General features: G+C 38.2%; 1 protein-coding gene across 2 annotated transcripts; it reads right to left on the reverse strand.

Annotated features, from left to right (window-relative positions):
• Positions 1 to 2,492: 2,492 nt before the first annotated feature.
• Positions 2,493 to 17,073, reverse strand: LOC119788660 (phospholipid transfer protein). Of its 2 annotated transcripts, none has more exons than XM_038293218.1 (15): positions 16,922 to 17,073; positions 15,000 to 15,117; positions 11,108 to 11,207; positions 10,899 to 11,027; positions 9,063 to 9,218; positions 8,837 to 8,900; positions 8,428 to 8,583; positions 8,172 to 8,348; positions 6,828 to 6,887; positions 6,566 to 6,730; positions 6,366 to 6,433; positions 5,467 to 5,509; positions 5,330 to 5,393; positions 5,175 to 5,251; positions 2,493 to 3,693 (listed from the first exon to the last, which is right to left on the reverse strand). In XM_038293218.1, the coding sequence occupies exons 2-15, from the start codon at positions 15,109 to 15,111 to the stop codon at positions 3,589 to 3,591; spliced, it is 1,476 nt and encodes a 491-aa protein (XP_038149146.1). In that variant the 5' UTR covers positions 15,112 to 15,117; positions 16,922 to 17,073; the 3' UTR covers positions 2,493 to 3,588. The 2 variants fall into 2 exon arrangements, with proteins under 2 accessions (XP_038149146.1, XP_038149145.1); XM_038293217.1 differs by lacking the exon at positions 16,922 to 17,073 and adding an exon at positions 16,822 to 16,897.
• Positions 17,074 to 20,463: the final 3,390 nt, after the last annotated feature.

Consider the following 20,463-nt stretch of genomic DNA (forward strand, 5'->3'; position numbering starts at 1 on the left):
CGATCTAAAGAGAAGCATCATCTCCTGGTCAGACCATGTAATTCAGAGTAAAAAAATATGCACGCCCAGGAGAAGGCCAGTTGGAGCGGATTTTGCTGGGAGCTGCAGGGAAGGCTGCCATTCAGCTGCCGTTCGACTGGGAAGGGCCATTTTTAATGGCTGCTACTGTAGATGAAGCACCCTCATATGGACATAAGAAAAAAAACTTTCACTATCAAATAGAAGTAAATGAGCTACAGTAGCAGGGTTTCTTAACCCTGGTCCTCAGGGCCAACTGTGCTACATGTTTTAGGTGTTTCCTCGCCCTCACACACCTTACCGGAATGAAAAGGTGATCAACATGCTTTTGCAGCATTTGATGGCCACTCAGGAAGTAATGCATCCATTTAAATCAGGTGTGTTTCAGTAAAGATATAAAAAACATGAGAAAGAAATCCTGAGCTAGAGCACATGAAGGTAAGTTATCAGTACGCATGCTAGAAATCTAATCCAAGCTTTCTAAGGTAGTGCTCATACGTAATAGGTCCAGTGTAATCTGTGAGATTGCTGAAAAGTTTTGTAAATTGTAACATGAATGGTGACATCCCACTCCTGACAAAACAATCAGTTAAAGTCTGACGGCACATTTTCAGAGCAACTTGGAATGTTGGAACTGCTAGTAAGCAGGTACTAATAATTATCACAGATACATGTAACAGTTACAAAGTAAAAGCTATTAAAAAAATGAACTGACCCAAAGCAACTGCTCTGACTTGGTAATAGTGGAAAATGGAAAATAAACTTTGTTAGAAAGAGGGGCCAAGGCTAATGGACACATCTGATCTTGGGCATTAAGTGCTGCGAGATTCTTCAAACAAGTTTGCACTTTAAAGTGGCAAATAATACACATTACTATAGACATTCAGGAGCGTTCTGACTCGTGCACCCGAACAAATAATCTAAAACTTTTATACAAACCATTTATTCATATCATTGCAACCATAATTTTTGTAAGTCTATCAGGCAATCAGAATGAGATCTACATCTGAGGTTTTTAAAGTTCCTTAAGGACATATGGATTGTCCTTTTGCTAATGTTTATCACAATTTAGTGATGGTAGAAAATAAAGAGGATTATTGATATTGTTACACTGCAAAAACCATCTAAAAATTAGAAAAAATATCTTAAATTAAGTGTATTTACCATTAATTTGAGTAGGTAAATAAGATAATTTGCCAATGGAATGAGTATTTTTTGTCTTAAAATAAGATAATTAGATAATATTCACTTGAAATAAAACTATGCATATGTGTTTTCTTATTTTAAATGCAAATTGTCTTGTTCCATTGGCAAAGTGTCTCAATTACCTCCTCAATTCAAGAAAAAATGCACTTATTGCAAGAAAAAATTACTTATTTAGATTTACATTTTTTTGCAGTGTACAGTGAACATAAGCATTGAAGTTTATCCTGATATTTACTGTACGTCTATGACTGAATCCAGCCCTGTCTAACATCCCTAGTATCAATTGACTGATAGACCCGAAGAGAGTAGGCCTAGATGAAAGCAATGGTGCTGTTAAAGTCAGTTTCAAGTCTATTCCTGATCCAGATCTAATTAAATAAGATCAAAGCCTGATGTAGGTCTGATTTATGTCAGATCTGATCCAAATTTGGTCTGGGTCAATTCCAGACCTGATTAAGCCCTCTTCCAGATATGATCTCTGTCTCTGAATTCTGTCTCTATCAACTCTGTAAGTAAAGATTATAAAATTTAGAAATTCACGGTTGAAATTATCAGTACCTGCTGTCATGTGGTTCTGACCTTTCATAGTTGCACTGAAAACATCTTTCACAAATTGGGTAGTGGCCAGCATCACTAATTAGAGCATATTTTAATAACCAGTCTTGATTTTTAATTGTCATATTACTGACCACTAATAAATGAAGCTAGTATTAGAATTGACATGAAGGAGTCTTATCCTATCCTGTCCTCTAGACTATATTCTCTCTCGTACTTGTCCTTTGTGTTTCCTCTTGCTACCTCATCTCTCTGGTTCTTTTCTTTCACTTTGGAGTCTGACAGCTTTCACAAATGGAGTAGAAAGCTAGGATGTTGTTGTTTGCTCTCCACAATGGATGAAACCATTTTAAAGTGCTCATGCTGAAATAGATTAAGCAGTAATGGAAAAGGGGCATAAGGAAAACAGACTTTGGTTGTGTCGTACCCACATCAGAAACTTCTTTTCTATTACGTTTGGACGGCAAGCTGCACTGCAAGATGAGGCACCTAATAATCATTTTCAGACCTCATCTCTTCAGCATCAACACTTCCAATAAACATTTACATAGCCGAAGTTAAGTCTCATGTTAAATCTCTGCCTATTTCAACAAGATGGGTCAGTCTAATCCCCACCGTAATCCTGCTGCTGTCAAACATGTACTCTATCTCCCATAAACAACTTATTCAACTGTACATGTATTCATTCTTTGTGTTTTTCTGCTTATTTTTGTTTGCATTGGTCACAAGTCACTACAGTTGTTGGGTTTGGCCACTTAAAATTAACCCTCTGTTTCTGGATGTTTAACAACTATAACATAAAAAATCCTTTCTGATTCAGGTGTGAATTAAACTGTTTTTTTATTTAAACATACTTTTCAAGAGAGAAAACTGTGGAAAACTGGAGACACAAATGTTCAGTCCAGTCAAAAGAAAGCCTAAAGTCTATAGCAGGCTTTCCCAGATCTGATCCTCCAGCTTTTAAATGTGTCTGTGCTTCAACACACCTGAGTCAAATAATCAGGTCATTACTAGGACTCTGGATAATTGATTATACGCTATGGAGGTAATTTTGCTATTTGATTCAGGTTTGGAAGCAGAGACACACCTAAAATGTGCAGGACACTGGAGCTCTATGGCCGGTTCTATAATCTAATTCAAGTCTTATTAATTTCTTATTATTTTTTTGCAACTTGTGGACTAAAGGTTCTCTATGGTTTAGCTCCATCCTTCAGTAATACTTAACCCCTCTGTGAGGCTGAAGGTGTAGCTAGGAAGATCTGGTGAGAAGAAAAATAAAATACTTTCACCCTGGAAAGTCTTAATTGGACAATGTTACCTTGGTGAATTGAAAACATGTTTCTTAACGTTAGGAAATATTTCTTTCTGTCAGTAAAACATCCACAGCTGGTCCAAATGAATCCCCTAGTCGCACTTTCCTCATTGTGTTTGTATGTAAATCATCTATGGATTTGTATGAGAGCTCAGTCATTAGAAAGTTATGACCACTGACACAGTCCCTCAGTCTGGTCACCTATTTATAAACAGACATGTCTGCATTCTGTGGTTTTAAAATCTATTTGCTGTGTTAACTTCCTTAAACCTTCTCTGATCTGGACCTCAAACTAACTGAGCTGAATATTTCACATAAAGATGCAGATAGCTCACTAAATCAGTTGAACCAGTAGAACCAGTACAATAACAGCAGCCACATTGGTTAGTTATCCTTTCGGCCCTGCGATTCCCTCCAGCAGTGGCTCAGATGTGTGTAAACGGTTAACAGGTGGTCATAAGGTTCTGGCTGCCAGCTTCATTTCTCCATGTATTTACTTAGACTGTGCTGGTAGTGTTGGTTTGCTCGGCATCACTGCTCCCTGCGATCATTTCCCTTAGCCCTTTACTGAAGTGAAGATTGGCTCCAATCACAATGAAACCCTGCAAAACAGCACATCTGTTATGATTGATAAAGTGTAATGACATCTCCAATCAGCTCTTAATGCTATTTCTCTATACACCTCAGCTGGAACATTTTGCAGCACACTGTATGTATGTATAATGACAATACATATCCTATTTTATCTAATCTTATTTCATTTCACAGTAAAGGCCAAAACACACTGGATCCAATTTTGTATGCAGTCTGACAGAAAAAGGTTTGTATAAATGTGTGACTCCCAGAATACAATAAGGCAAACTGGACTGCGCAGACCACTGGGAGTCGGTACCACTGTATCACCAACTGTTGGTCGGACCCATGCTGCAATTGATGGAAAAGTTATGCGTCAACCTATAAATACACAGGTTGGGTAATGTAATTGACGCGGCTAATGTGACGCTTACACCCAAGACACGGCTAGGTACGCTCCGCAGCTCTGGGTGTTTTCCAATTCAGGGGCTGCATCCTTTAAAAGACTCAATCTATATGGGCCAGGATGTTAAAAACCATGCAAAGCGGAAGTGAATAGCTTTGAATTGTGATGGTCGAGCCTTTTGTAGCCATTCTGCCCTCACCTCAGCGTAGCTTTTGTCACCTAGCAACAGTGACATAAGGCATAGATCTGCGCCCTCACTGATCACTTCAAGAACATACCTCTAACATGGGGAAGTCATCATATCCCCAGTAATATATCCTATGTTCTCAACGCCTTTAAGTCTGTTTCTTGACCATCTGATTAGAAATTACACATTTTTGTGTTTTAGCTTTTCACAACTACCAAGAACTGATTGATTGATTTGACACTGGTTGTCATTTTCCTTTTCATTCCTTGCAAAACAGGAGCCTATATCAGTCTGAAATTATGACCTTAACCTATATTAGGTGCAACATAACGTAAATATTGATTTTAACACACATATTATGCTACCAGTGTAAATAACTGATCAAATCAGAAAGCTGTCAAACATGTGGAGCACATCTGATTTAATTTCTCCTTCAGAAAGGATGTGAGGCACCATGAATACGTGTAACATAACCGATATCTAGAAAATACAAACCAAAATGGTCCAACAACAACATCAACATGAACGTGCAAATGCTTTTTTAGAAAGACTTGCATTATGTGGCAGTATGGCCTGTCTGGCAAACTCTCATGTGAATATTTCATCTATTAAACTACTGTAGGTGGTGTGTTGACAGAATAAGATTGGTTTGTGTCGAATAATTCAAGCCGTGTGTTTTGGCCTTGAGGGATATTTCTGTTCTATTATAGCTGCAATATCTGTAAAAAAAAAAAAAACTACTTTAAACAAACGGGAACCATCTATAAAATCAATGTGGAAACTTTCAAAGTCCTGCAAACATCAAATGTTAATGAGTAAACATTTGTAAACAAATAGTGATTGCGATAAACCAAAAACAAACATATAAACATGGAAAACAAATTTTGAACATCTGCAATCTTTAAAAGTAAACACACATTGTGATACTCCACCACCTCCTCGATAAAATCTATTCCGTCAGCCAGCGGGATCCGGACGCCCTTCTTGGTCCAATCTAAACTCAAAACCAGAAGCAATCAGAGCAATGCTACAACTTAGAGGGCCTGGTTTCAGAATAGGAGAAGGTTCTTACTGTTAATGAGAGGAACCACAGACATCTGCAGCATGGTCTTTAGAGGAGCCTGTAGAGGAATCAGCTGCAGACAGACAGACTGTCAGTGTGAGTCCAATAGGAGATATTTAAACCAGGAAATAAAGGTAAACACTTACAGCCAGAGACTCCAGAGCTGATTGATTGGAAAAGATTTTAAACCTGGAAGGCAATAAAGACTTTTTCTGATTAATCTAGAAACATCTCAAATAATCTGATTTCATTTCATTTTTTCTTCTCAAAAAAAAAAAAAGAGTCGTTCACCTATGGCAGTGAAAAGACTGTTTTCTTTTCTGGGATAAGAACAAACTGGAATTAAGACTCAAGCATCTGTGAGCAAATTCAGTGATTGAGATATTCTCTGTTTCGCTCTTTGTTTAGAGGGAAAATCGGATGAATTGGATCAGTGGATTTAAGGAAAACAAGCAGGAATGTGACGTTGCTTTGGTAAAATCCTCAGTGGATTTTCTATCTTTGGGTGGTAGGCCCCAATAGCAGTAGGCACTAATGGTGTCTTCTTTGAAGGAAAGTGTGAAGCAGTGTTTGCTCAAGCTTGGAACTTTATCCACTGGTTCAATAATGCCTTCAAATATAACGTTCTCGCCAATGTGTTTTATTACCTGTGGTGTGATAGCAGAGCTGCAGAGCATGTTTGGTGGTGCCCTTAAACCATTACGTTGAGGATAGGTTCAACAATACTTTGATTATAAAGCCAGGTACTTCTTTTGAGTTTTATTTTAGAACCAAGAAAAAGTTCAGAATTGAAGCTTACAATCAAGTGTAGGTTTAAAGTTCTAGTCTAAAACCAGCTACCGATTCAGATATTTAACTGAAATCAGTGGCGGGTTCAGTGATTGTGTGAAGCTAGGTTTGGGTTAAGAGTGTAAATCCATCCAACGAATCCACACTTGTTTCTAGAGCAAGAGGCTGTCACAAAACCTCATAGTAGAACAAAGTGTGGGCTGAGTTTCAGTCCAGAACCAGTCAGGTGTTTCAACGTTTAAAAGGAAACCTTTACCTGCGTAGATCAGCGTGGACAGCCAAACGTTTTCCTCTCATAGAAACTTTGGCGTTGAATTTTGTTTCCTGTAGGAAAAGAAAATAGTTTGCTTATACTAGCAGCAGCTAATTTCCATTTCAAACCATATAACTGGTAGTTATACTGTGTAGAATCCAGTCAGAAAAATTAGTGAGGGTATAGTTCTCTGTGTTCGGTACCATGGTCATACTGCTGAGCTGGACTGGAGGTTGACCCGGAGGCAGAACCATCACCTTGACGATGGCTGTCATAAAAACAGTTGCTCCAGATGTTTTGATGGTGGTTTTTGGGGGGGAGTTGACAGCAAGCTGCAGGGACAGCGGTGCATCCACCAGAGCTGGGTTCTGACAGAGCAACATCAACAACATTGTGAACAACAAGGTACGACAGATTGTTGGGTCTCTGCCAACTGTCCTGGTTTAGCTTATTAATTCTGCTTACCAACATCATGATTGATCCGAAATATGTCGTCCTTAACAAAACCTCTAGATCTTTAGGCATCTGAAGGAAATTTGAGTAAGAATAAAATCAAAGAGAAGTTCAGTCTCAATACCAGGAATTGATTTATTGACACTGGTTATTTACTGTATAAAAATGATTGAATGGAAATGTTTGCTGAGATACTGTCTTTACTGTAATCCAGGTATTGGGACAGATTTTCTTTAAGGAGCATGTAGTGCTGCTCCTGTATTTCAAGTCTAACTACATTATATTTGTTCACACTTATAGAAAAAATAGACTTGAAATAAACCTAAAATGGTCAGAGAAGAAAGACAAGTCTTTTTACATTTTAATCTTTCAAACAGGCATATTTGTTCAGTGTTCTAGCTATGGTGTCATTAATTGCAACCTGAAATTAACAGGATAATCCATTTAGGATGACCAACACTTCTCAGACATCAGTGCTAAGGTCTTCCACCTTTACAATAAAACAACAAACTATGTTATTTAAAAATACAGCAAACTACATATTACCTATATGGTGGTACTAACATTGATCAGATGGTTGGAATCAAGCTCAGACATGGGGACCATATGAGCTTGATTATCTTTTCAAATTAACCATTGTTAATGTCTGAGTAAAGGATATTAAAATCAGAATCAGAAATACTTTAATAATCCCAGAGGGAAATTACTTTTGTTACACGCTCCAGTTACAGTTATATATATACACACACACACATCCAAAAAGCTGATGTTTAACAGTAAGATGTTGGTTCCGTTACACCCCTGGTGCACAAAAGAATGCTACTGCAGATCCTTCTTCCAAGACTGTGAACTATATTGTTTACTGCTCCCAACTGCTCAGAAAATGTTTTCTACATCCATGCTCTGCTTTTGGTTGTCAGGTAGATCTATCTATATATCTATATATATATATATATCTTGATATTATCTTGATATACTGTATATACCTGGATATACTGTATATATATTGCTTATTCTTAATGCACCTTTCCTCCATGTTTGCACCTTCTGTAACTTCTATGCCAATATGTGACAAGTGAATTTCTCCGCTGTGAGATCGATAAAGCTCATCTAATCTAATCTAATATATATATTGTGAGACAATGTAGGGTAATTAAATTTCTTTTCGTTTGTATTCCATGGTGTTCTACTCTATTTCATAAATTATATTACTCAGGATTTGATGAAGCCTTAACTTAGAGAATAAATGGATTTAAATATATCCAATGACTCTATAGACTATATTTCAATCCTAGTTTAATGCCATAAATGGAGTCCACCTGAATTTTCTAGAGCAATAACCCTGGTTCTATTTACCTTTTCGTTGACGATGTGCATTTGGAAAATTCCAGCACTGTAGTAAGCGAACATCCCACTGTCGAAGAAGAATTCAGACAGCGCTAGATACACCATCCGATCGTACTCCCTGATGACTGGTTCCACGGCATAGTTCACCAGCGGGAGGTTCTGATTGGACAGGTCAAAGAACATCCCCTACAGAAAACAAAAAAACAGACTGTTTACTGGCAATGGTCCAGGTCTGCTTTTATCAGAAGACTGTGGGGAGACTGACCCTGAAGTTCATGTCGAGGCTCTGTGACGTCACCACAGGATCACTGATCAGAGAATAATCGATTCCAATATACTTATCCACCTCCGTCCTCACAGGAATCGTCTCCAACATGGAGTTCACATGAACCAGAGCAGCGTGATTTAGAGATGGGCAGATCTGTTAGGTAAACAGATCAACTATATTGTTACTCAAGTTTGATAAGTAAACAAATACACCAGAAACCATATAACACCAAACCCCAACACTGACCCAATACAGATGGACTCTTAAAGACAAGAACCAGCATTTAGTTCTCTTTCACTATGGGCACTGGATTCTAACAGAAAAGGCATAAGCGGAGCCATAAACGGGTCAGCACCAGTATTTGGTCAGAGTCAGGGTCAGGGTCACAATCAGAAAGTAGCCCAACCTGTTGGTTGAGGTAGAAGCGCATCCCTGTAGTCAGAAATCGAGCCAGGAAATCATAAACTCTCCTGAGAACAGATTTTCCTGATTAGATCACATCACACTCTGGCAGAAAGTTGATATTGATGGGTCGTTAGGGCCCTCATAGTGTCGTAGGATACAGCCATCTGAACAGTGATAGGACTGAATTGAAATGGATCTACAGAGGTTCACTTCTCTCTGTGTCTTACCCAAGCGTCCCACTGAACTCCGCTCTCATTTTCTTAATTTTGGCATCACAGCTGATGTTGTTGATCTTCAGTCGTCCTTCTTCATCTCTGATCAGATTTACAGCCGTGTTGATGTTCACTCCTTCAGCAGATGCGTTAATGTTTCCTGTGTCATAGCTAGAAAAGAAAAAAAAAAACATTTTCAGCTACGGTCATGAGCTTTGGATCATGACCAAAAGAACAAGATCTCAGATACAAAAGGCCGAAATGAGTTTTCTCCGTAGTGTGTCTGGACTCTCCCTTAGAGATAGGGTGAGGAGTTCAGTCATCCGGGGAGGACTCAGAGTAGCCGCTGCTCCTCCATGTCGAGAGGAGCCAGTAGAGTTGGCTTGGGCATCTTGTTAGGATGCCTACTGGACGCCTCAATGGTGAGAGAGACCCAAGAAACGCTGGGAGGACTTTTGGCCGGTTTGTCGGAAGCATCTTGCTTAGTGCTTGTAGGTTCGCAATGGGAAATTGGTGACTTAGCAACGACATTGTCAAGGAACGCTATGGACAGCGGAAACATGTAAGTGGAGGAGAGTTTTGTGTCGGAGGTCGTGGATGAGTCTCCTCCGTCATTAATTTTTTATTTAGAGGAGGAAAGCGGGGATGAAGATGTTGTGGAAGAGGACGCCAGGGCGGCAGAAGCTTGGTTTGGTGTAGAAGGCTTCCAGCCGTACATGTTTGAGCCCTTGCCTCGCAACGCTGCCAGTTCTGTTAGCTCTACGCCTGCTGAAGACACAGACGTCCATCCCCGTGAACACTGGGATGGAACTCAATGGGAAAGTTAATAATGATTCTTAATTCTTATTTCAATTGATGTGTATATTAGCAGCAACATATGAATCAAGATGCTATGACTCAAAAAATGTTGATCTTAGTATTAAGCTGATAAAGATTCTCAGTCATCCAGGTCATAGTCATTACGAAAAGTTTAAAAAAAAACAATCCACTGGAGTTGGTTTCCAAGGCGAGACGTCTTCAAACCTTGGAAACCAAGTCCAGTGGATTGTTTTTTAAACTTTTACAGAATCATAGCATTAAATAACAAAACAAAAAAAAACACAGATTTTTAGACAGGATTTTTTTTTTTTATTGAAATGTTCTAAATTTGGAGAAAAATTGTCTGATAAAGATTACATTTATATACATGTTTAAGCCAGAATGATTTGACATTTAAATATGACTTCCCTACGACCTTAAAGGTACATTTGTTTTTAAATTAAAATTTTTATTTATCAATTTAATTTGTAATCTTCCAGACCCTACACCCAGAGCAGAGTGAAAATGATTCATTTCAATTATATTTCTTTAAAAATCCAAACAAAATCATATTTCATATTACTTTGGTGTTTCTGTTTGTCTGTTTTCACTCACTTTTATTTATTCTTAGTTTCACCACCAATAGTTTCTTGTTTTTAGATTTTTGAGTTGTTCACTTTGATTATATGGAGAGATCTCTGTAAAGATTCACTAAATGATTGATCTGTATTTATATGATTCAGTAGAATAAACTTTAAAATGCATTTATTGACATGTGAACCTTGTTTTCATTATTCTGAAAAACTCAAATTGAATCCTTTAAACATGCAAGTATGACAGTATTAGGATGTGTCTGATGTAAAGCACATCATGTGAACCAACATGTCACATAAATAAGTTTTTTGTTTTAAGATCTAAGAGGAACAGAGAGATGTCCTTGTTGTAAATAGCAACATTTGCTCATCAGTTCTCGTTTCTAGAATTAAAACAAATAATTTCTGAAATGCCATGTTCCGTAGACCACTGTTCTAATTGTTGTGTTGTGAAACTCACAAGAACCAGTAAAGGATGCGTCGCTGGAAGCTCAGAGAGATGGAGGAGTTCTGCACATCGAACAACAAACCTACGTCAGGGATGAATTGCAGGTCAACATGCCTCAGATTCAGTTCTGTGATCTTTACACTGTGGAAAAGGGCAACAAAAAGTTTTAACGACCGCCAGAAGCCCTGTAGGACAGTGGTCCTTTCAGGATGAAGCCTTACTCAGTGATGGTGTACTGGAAACGTCCTTCTGTCCCCTTCATCTCCGGAAAACTGATGTTGGTGAGTTCGTCTTCAACCAACTTCTGAGTCTCAAACTTAACTAAAAATACACAAAACACACACAGTTACACTCATGTTGTTTCACACTATCCTGATGGGGACTTTTAATTGATTTCTATTGCATTCATTTCTATTGCCTAACTCTGACCCTTACCAACACATTCCTAACCCTAACCTGACCTAAGCTCAATTCACACCTTAGTGGGAACCTAAAGAAGACAACTTCTCCTCATGGAGAGCAGTCATTGGTTCCAAAAGCAGTGAGAAGTCCTGGAGGTGAACCATATTTTTAGGAAATTGTCCCCACCAGGTAAAAAAACACATAGCAACATCGCTTTATCTCTTTTTACACTGTTTTAGTCTGTGACACAAAGTTAGATTCTGTTAGTGCAGCCTGTTTGGGTGAGGTTAGGCCACAACATGAAAGGTTATTTATCATCATTAGTTCTCAATAAGCCACAAAACCCAGGGATGGTATTGTTCTTCATGATGTATTTGCAGAGTAAAACATTTAAATTAATCCATTTTGATGCTCTGTTTGTCCCGCTTCTATCAGGAAGAAGAAAATGTTTCCTTGATGTGAGAGCAATCATCTCAGTGTGGTCAGACACTCACATCCCATCTCACCTTTACATGGGGAAAAAACACACACAGCCCTCTTTGGCAGGCACGTGCAGAGGGGGGGGCTAAGGGTGCTTGAGCACCTGCCCCTTTTGCTCCATGATCCCAATGTGCCCTTTTGGTCCCTTTTTTTTTGTTTTTGTTTTTTTTTTTATTTGACACATGTACTGAAATTATTATTATCTTTTTTTTTTGGCAAGAAAGACATTACAATAAGCCCTCCGGTCACATTGTTACCTTTGACCTTTTGCCGGTGACGACGCACTTGCCTCTCGCACAGTCAGATAAGGCGGCTAACTGAGGAGCTAAAGGTAGCGAACATTCCACATTACACTGTGGCTGCTGCTCATTTGGCCCTAAGCAAGATCAACCATGATCGGACGGATGGCTATGTCTTCAGTCTGCACCGCCTCTCCAATGTCAACCGGAATAGACATGTAAGTGAAACCAAATGAGCCCCATGGATGATGCAGTATTGTTTGATCTAAAACACTGTTTACTCTGTGCTTTTAGTCTTTTACATTGAAAATTATGTTTTTTAATTCACAAAAAACTGTTCTGTAATGATTACAGAACAGTTTTTTTGTGAATTAAAAAACATAATTTTTGGTGAAAATACTGGAGTAGGCTTCCTACTTGTCAGACAACGGAAAACTTTGAACGTTGTATAATTTCTCTACTTTAGCAATGAGTAGCGGTTTAAACGGAGGAAAGTATAGGACGCGGCGCGCCTTTCTCTGAAGAACTACTGAGCGGGAGGAGACAGCCAGGTGAGGAAAAGCTGTTCTTATCTATCGATTCAGTATTTTTATCATACAGACATTAGGCTGTTGTTCTTGTGCTATGAGCTAGCTGCTAGCTAATGACTTTGCTAGCAAAGCAAGATAACTAAAAAGCTTCCCTGTGTCGTTAATGATAGTAGGACATTCTTCAGTATTAGTTATGCAATAGGGGCACATCGCCCGTCAAAAACCTATCATCTCCATAATGGATATATGTCTGATTTTCTAATTTCCTTTGCTGCATGATGTACATTTCATTTATTCTAGCGTTAGGTAAATGTATCTTGAAGGAGAACTCATCCAGAACTACCATGATAGATATATGATAGATATAATGTATGAAGCTGGTGAAAACAAAACTGCGCAGCTTATGCAAGGAGGATCGGTTGTCAGACCTTCTTTTGTTGGCAATCAAGAAGGATGTGCCAATCATTCACAGTGAGGTTAACATTTTTAAAGACATGGCTAACAGAAAACTGCTGCTGTGAACAAAAGAGAACAAAAATAGCAAAAATGCTTAAAAGTTGGAAATTTGTTTTTAAACAGTTAAATCACCATGACGGAAAATAAGTTTTTGGATCATAATCTTGGATTTAGTTTGGGGGAAAAAGAAAGGCAAGAGACTGAAATAAATAAGACATTGACCTTCACTCAACACAGAAAAGATGAGACAATGAGGAAAAAAAGAAAAGAGAAACTGACAAGAAAAAACGAAGGGGAAAGATTGAAGAAAATGTATATAGGTACTTACAAAATACACTAAGGCACAAACAGAGTAGGCTTTTCTCATGGTGACATGCATTAATAAAATGTTTGTTTTGTTCTTTTTTTTCTGCAGTTCTAGTTAAAGTTTGATGCAGCAGCTCTGCTTTTCTGAATGGACCGTCTCCATCTCCACTGTCAGTACAGCAAACCAGGCAGACATTCTTTTTTATAGATTACAGTACACTAAAAGGTTGCATTGTGCCCTTGTATGCATTTTTAACAGTTTAATTCTGTAAAGACAAAATATGTCTGCTGGTCCAGCTCTGATTTACATCTTTGGCTAAATTGCAGGTTTGAATATTGAAATACTTTCCTATAACAAAATAGACCTGCAGAAAGAAATTACTAATAAAATATTTTACATATGCATAGTTCTATGTTCTATGTAGAGATTTCCCTTAGCTTTGATTGTATGTCTCACAATTTTGTAATTTATCATTGTTCATTAAACTCTGAAAGCTATGTGACTTTGTTAATATCCTGTCCTAAAATGCGATAAGATGTGCCCTTTTTTTTTTTTTGAGCACCTGCCCCTTTAGTGGTCTCTGCACGGCCCTGCTCTTTGGACACATAACCACCCCTGCTGACAAGCAAATAGACCCCCAGCTCATTTCATTGCCTTTTCAGTCCCTACATTTTATATTTCTATATTTCCATGCACAAATTTTCCTACAAAGATGTTTATTACTTCTAAAGATGACGTATATATCTTTCTTTGAAGAGTTTAAAAAGTGTTTATATGTATTATTTTGTGGTTGTTTATATTTTATTTTTCTTTACCACAAGATTCTTGAAAGGGAGAAACGGCTGGGTATAACCGGGGAGGGAAATGAACAAGAGGGAAACTACGTAAAAATATCCACACTGTACTATTTAGAGTAAATATTTAAAATTACAATAATTCACCTCCAAACCTTATTTAAACGGGGAAGCACTGTGCTTATAGAAGGCAATCCGAACCAAAGCCTTAACAATATTTTCAAGTATAGGGAGAAAAAATGGAGTAATAATTTTTTTTTTTTACTATTATTATTATTATGATCCAGTGGAAAAGTGGGCAGCACTGCTGCCATGCACCAAGAAGGTTACGGGTTCAAATCCCGGCCCATGGTCTTTCTGCCTGGAGTTTACATGTTTTCCTTGAGCATGCATGGGTTCTCTCCGGGTACTCCGGCTTCCTCCCACAGTCCAAAAATAATAACTGTAGGTTAATTGTGTGTTCTAAATTCTGGCTTAATAAATGAATTTTATTTTTCCAGTTTGTCTCTGTGTTGCACTGCGATAGAACAGCAACCTGTCCAGGGTCTAAGCCGCCTCTCACCCGTAGACAGCTGGAGATAGGCACCAGCACCCCTAGTGAAGCCACTTGTGATAAAGTGTGACAGAAAATGGATGGATGATCCAGTTTTCTTTCAAAAGACATTATAGGATATTTCCTAAAAATAAGCTGAGAGGTAATTTTTTTAATTTGCATCCAGTTATACATTATGTATGTATCAGATATTTTTTACGTTTTAACTTTTTATTTTAAGCACTTAGGAGCGCCATAATGTTCCGACATTGTTGCTGCAAGCGTTGGAAACAGAAATTCGAACTCATACATTTACACATCAGCTTTAAACTCTGTTACTCTGTTTTCTGAGACCTAATGTCCAAATACTTACACATATCTAAGGCTTTGTCGGTGATCCTGATCTTACAGCCAGCAGGTTCAGCAGCCGCCATGATGAACACCAAAGACGACAGGATAAGGACGGGCAACAGAGGGGAAGTCATTGTTACCTGAAATTTAAAAAAAAAAAAGACTTACAAAATGCGGGTGAGATGGGTTTTATCTCCCTATGGGTTACTGTTGCAGTGGTTCGTTTTTCATAGTTTGATCACTGGTTCTAGTTTTAATCAAGATTCTGTGAGAAGTTGCTGTTTTCTGACTTGATCAAATCAACAGCTAAATCTTGCTGCTTTATTGAAGGACTATGACCACAGTGATTTGTGTGTAGGGCTCCAGATGTTGGCATGGTAACATGCCATGTTGAAACTTTAACTGCAGTGCATCATAGCCATGGATTACAGACATGAATGCCACAAAAACTCTTAAACAGGGATCATGACAGGGTTCATTTTTTGGCTGAAGCAATTGTCCACAAAATGTTCTGCAGCTTCCTGCTTGTCAATAACTGTAAAAACTAGAATAGACTGGTGCTGTGCAGCTCCTTTAGCTGCAGGGATGGTGAACCTTTCTGTTTGTTCACATGGGTCTTACTGTTAGGGCAAAAACCTCTGGGCATGTAGGTGTATGTTGGTTCTGCAGATTTTTGCTGATGGAGTCAGGTTTACCTGTTTGGTATTTACATGTTAGCTGAATCTGAAATACTTCAAGAGGATTTCTTGTTAGAAAGCGTAAAGATGATTTTAGCAAAAGCTTTCACAGAGAAATAAATGAATCTCCAGGTTCTGATGCTGAAGGAAGGATTGAGATGGATAGAGTTGAATTAAGAGGAAACTGCCAGAGCAGCTCATGCTGCCTCACTCTCTCCTGAAAGGGATCTGTTGAAATCAGGTCAGGGGACAGATGGGGGTGAGAGTTTGCTGGTGTTGTGAAACTGAGGTTACTAAAGTTCATTTTGGGCTTTCTATGAAACAGACGTCACACAGAGGGATGTTTTCAGGCGCAGCTTTCTGTTCACACAGCTGGTCCATCAGAGTGAAGTAGCGCGGACAGCTGAGCTGACGTCTCCATCAATGATCAGACAAAAATAAACAGAGACAAGTCCACAAAGACAGGAGAAAAACAGGAAGCCTGTGAGTCACAGCTCAGGGTCTGCCTCCCACACATATTCTGCCCATTGAACTCCTACCCAGTGTTCCAGCTCCACACTGACCCTGAAGACCAAATCCAGGGCACATTTAACCCAGCAGCAGATGTTGAAAACCTTTAATCAGCAGCTCAGATCCTTCAGTCTATAATCAGACCAGTTTATTAAAGAGCCAATCAGGATCCAGCTGCTGCAGCACACATGACCACAGGCACTTCAGTGGAGCCCGAAATGTCCTCCTGTATCTCTCATTTTAAGCCTGATTCTGATGATTTTGTTTCTTGATTTAAGAAACAAAATCATCATTATTCCTCTTTTTTAAAAACACACTTGCACATTTTATGCAATATAAGTTTACATTTAAAATGTGTTAGATGAGAGAAAAGTGAAATCAAAGTCAAATCCCTTGTTTGCATGATTTATTAGACTTCTTTGACTGATGCTAAGCTTGGATTTTTCACTCAAACTGAACTCTATCTCATGATTAACAATCCAGAACCTTCTTTTTTTGATAAAAGAAAAGAAAAAACATCTTTGTCTAGTTTAAAGTACAGGAGGAGATGCATCAGAAGTTAGGCTGAAAACATGAAGATCTGACCCAGAAAGTCAAGAAATAACCTGGAAACCTTTGATCTCTGAAGTATCAGAAGCTGTTCTGTAAAACACTCACCTCCTCATAGTTAAAGCCTGTTAATCTGTCTGACCATCTGTATCTGGATCCATCTGTCTGCTGCTGAACTTTCATCTGAATGTCTGGAGATGAAACTCACCGATCAGCTGCAGAAGGAGGAGTTCTGACCAGACGTGTTCTGGTTGGTTCTGGCGTCTCTGGATGGTTGATTCTGCTCTGCTCACTTGGGTCAGTCTGAGCGTCTGATCCTCTGTGCAGAGTTTTTATCCCCAGGGACTGACTCCTCCTCCTCCGGCTCTGAGGGCTTCTCTTTCTGCATCCTGGATGAAGCTCGGAAAAGCTGCTGAGTCAAGAGAGAAGAAAAACTGAAAGTCCACTGCAGAGGGCAGGAGAACAATATGAATCACCCCATTGGTAAAGATTAGAGCCTTTGTGTGATTGCACTTTAACATGTCTCTTTTTTTTTAGAATATGTTTTGTTTTATGGCAGAAATGCATATGTTTTATTGTAGCAATATAATCTTACATAAAAATCTGTAAAATGCTTTTATTTTGAAAAAATGTTTTAAGTTAGGAAAATCCCTGTCTAAAAGAACTGTTTGCCTTTAAATTGATTTTTTTTTCTGTTGATAAACTGTACAGATAGATGTCATATAGTGCTGTCAACATGAGGCAGGGATTCATTTACTGCACATTTGTTGAAATCTTGTTTTTGTGTCTAAAATCGCCTGTTTGTGCCCTCCTCAGGTCCCTGCATCTGGGATGTGATGTAATTCAGGAGAAGTGACCTCCATTTCATCTGTCTCTGAATATGTTGGAGAAAGATTTAATCCCTCTGTTGCAAAACTATCATCATTGGGAATGGTCTGCCTACCATGCATGTTGTGTTGCTGTAAAATACCAGTTTGCTGCTGTCAATCATAGCTGGGACCTGGCAATACTTCAGCAACTTTTACCCACAAACATTTCTCCACTGAAACATTTCCTCCTGTTGCAGGAAATGTTACTGTGTGTCAATTAAACCTTGATAAGTTCTGTTTGGTTCCTTTTGTGATCATTGATTAATTACTCCAGTTGCAGATAGCGTGCATGATCAGGTGACCCTTCGGTTTTTAAGGTCTACAAAAGGTCTGCAAGGTCTACACTGAACTGTGCAGAAACCCTCTACCGTCTAGATAAGATGGATGAGGTTGAGCGGGTCGGGATGGACCAAAGATGGACCAAATCAGCAGCGATTTACACCTGAGGGAGCAGATCCAGCATCAGGAAACTAAGAAAGGCTTTGTTTTGTTTTGTTTTTTTATTATTTCAGTTTCAAGGGAGATCAAAACATTTATTTCCATACAGAACCATCATAGAAAGGTCCTAAAGCTGTTGAGAGAAACATGGTTCTGATTCTGTTGAAGATTCACTTCAGAACCATGAAGAGACGCAGAAGTAGAACTGAGGGATTGATAAACTGATTTTGGATCAATGAATGGAGCAAAAGTTCAGAACTTCACAGCCATGATCCCCATCAGAAATCTAGGTAACAACTCTTCCAGGTTTGCAGGACAAATCCTGAGCTGACCACACAACAATGAAGTGATATATACAGTAGACGGTCCTGCTGAAGAACATCTGATAACAGAGCGATTCCTCAGCATGTCATCATGGTCTACATAAACCTGTTCATTACCTATTCCTAACAACTCCAACATGAAGGGCATAGAAAGTACTGCTGGATGAGAGTCTTTCTGTTTTTTATTGTCTTCTCTACATCCACAACTTTCACAGCACTCGTTTCTTGCAGCCGTTTCTTTTTGATCTTCTGAGATCAAAGTTAAAATGAGATGAGTTGATCGGGTATTTTCTGTCTGCCCAGATTGTAGAAACGCTTACTGCTACATTTCAGCTCTTCTAAGAGTAAAAGAAACATTTAATGTAATTTAAATTAAATGTATTTTTATTAAATTTAAGCTAATTCCTTATCCATGGCTGCGAGACCCGCTCCTATGTAATTATAAATAACGAATTCTAAGGCAACGCAAATATTAAGGTTAAGAGGCTGAGCTCGTAGATGATGATAAATAACATAGTTATGTATAATATTTTAGATTTCTGTCTGTATATCCCTGTAATTATTACACACTGTAGCTTTAACCAGGGAAAAAAAATCCCATTGCGATTAAAAACCTCTTTTTCAAGGGAGTCCTGGCCAAGAGGCAGCAAAGTTACATAAAAATCATAGATACATTAAAATAAATGACAGGTACATTAAAAAAAGTATTTAAAAAAAACATATCAAGTAAAGCAATTACATATCATTGAGGCTGCTTCAAATTCTTTCACTTTCAACTTAAAAGCATTTAAAGATAAAAACTCAGTCAATTTCCAGTTTCTTTGAAAACAAAAAAAATTTCACACATAAGGAGCTGCGTAGCTAAAGGGTTTCTTCCCCAGTTCTGTGCGGGTAAAAGGAACAGTGAGCAACAGCTGATCGTTGGATCTCAGGGCATAAGAAGCCATGCTTTTCTGTCTAAGTAAGGTACAAATGTAAGAGGGCAGTAATACAAGATGGGCCTTGTAAATAAAATTAAAAAAAAGGACACTGCCTTCTCATAGAGAGGGAAGGACCTCCCACCTGTGAGTAAAGGTCACAGTGATGTCATGGCTCTACAGTTTGTGATGAACCTTAATGAAGCATGGTAAACAGAGTCCAACATTTGAAGACATGAAGAAGTAGCATTCTTATAAAAAAGGCCACCATAATCTAAGACTGATAAAAAAACGTCTTGCAATCTTAACTCTTAGGTGTTTTTCATTTTCATTCCGTTGTTAAATAACTTTGTTTTATTGTGAAAAAAATCTGAAATACTGTAGACATGCTTAGTCAGCTGACTAATCGTTCTTGCTAAACCTTGTTCTGGTTCTGCTGGAGATCCCTTCCTGTTAAACAGGAATTTTTCTCTCCACTGTCGCCTAATGCATGCTCAATATGAGGAATTGTTGCAAAGTTACATTCTTAATGTATATTTGTGTGGGTTTTTTTCTTTCAAAAGAAGACCTGTGTTAGAGTAATAAGAAGATATTTTTTTGGTGTAATAAATGAAATACTTGCCTTTACCTCACACCTCCCTCTCTTCTCAGGGATCAAGTAGTACACCAAAGAAAATGATTTTTAACGAGGATTATATTTTCTAACTTAATTGTCAATAATAATTTTGTAGAACTCAGTCTGCGGTTTATATTCATTTTTTTTACTTGTGGTACTTTGGTGTTGTTTACTTTTAGGGATAACTTTTAAAATCCCAAGTCCTAAATGGATGTAGTGGTGGCCATAGTGGCCTTATTGGAGCAACAGAGAACAGTAGTGGCCACAAGTTGGAAACAAACTCATTCAGCTCAGAAATGATTTCACTTTGACTTCCCAGCTCTCAGCTATTCAATCTCATTACCTGCTTTGATGAAGCTTGAAAACTTTCATTCATTATTTTATATTTTTAATTCTCTTTATATCTAACAAGTTTATCATTTGATAAATATATAGTGAGACACTGAACCAAAGAGCCATTTACAGCCACGGAAACACCAGATATAACAGATGAAAATGTTGCCTTATGTGAATAAAACTATTTTAAGAATAGTTTTAAAAGCTATTTTTTAACCTTTAAGGTAAAGAAAAAAAACTTGACTTGACTT

Source organism: Cyprinodon tularosa, unplaced genomic scaffold, assembly GCF_016077235.1.
Source record: "Cyprinodon tularosa strain WSP-4 unplaced genomic scaffold, ASM1607723v1 ctg322, whole genome shotgun sequence".
Lineage (NCBI taxonomy): Eukaryota > Metazoa > Chordata > Actinopteri > Cyprinodontiformes > Cyprinodontidae > Cyprinodon > Cyprinodon tularosa.

Excerpts from the sequence above, each read along its gene's own strand:
- LOC119788660 (XM_038293217.1), bottom strand. The coding sequence starts at position 16,896 with ATGAAAGTTCAGCAGCAGACAGATGGATCCAGATACAGATGGTCAGAC. Across the intron at positions 8,901-9,062 it reads GAGTTCAGTGGGACGCTTGG|GAGAGTTTATGATTTCCTGG; the intron begins GTAAGACACAGA and ends ATCTGTTCTCAG. Across the intron at positions 5,510-6,365 it reads GTCCACGCTGATCTACGCAG|GTTTAAAATCTTTTCCAATC; the intron begins GTAAAGGTTTCC and ends ATTGCCTTCCAG.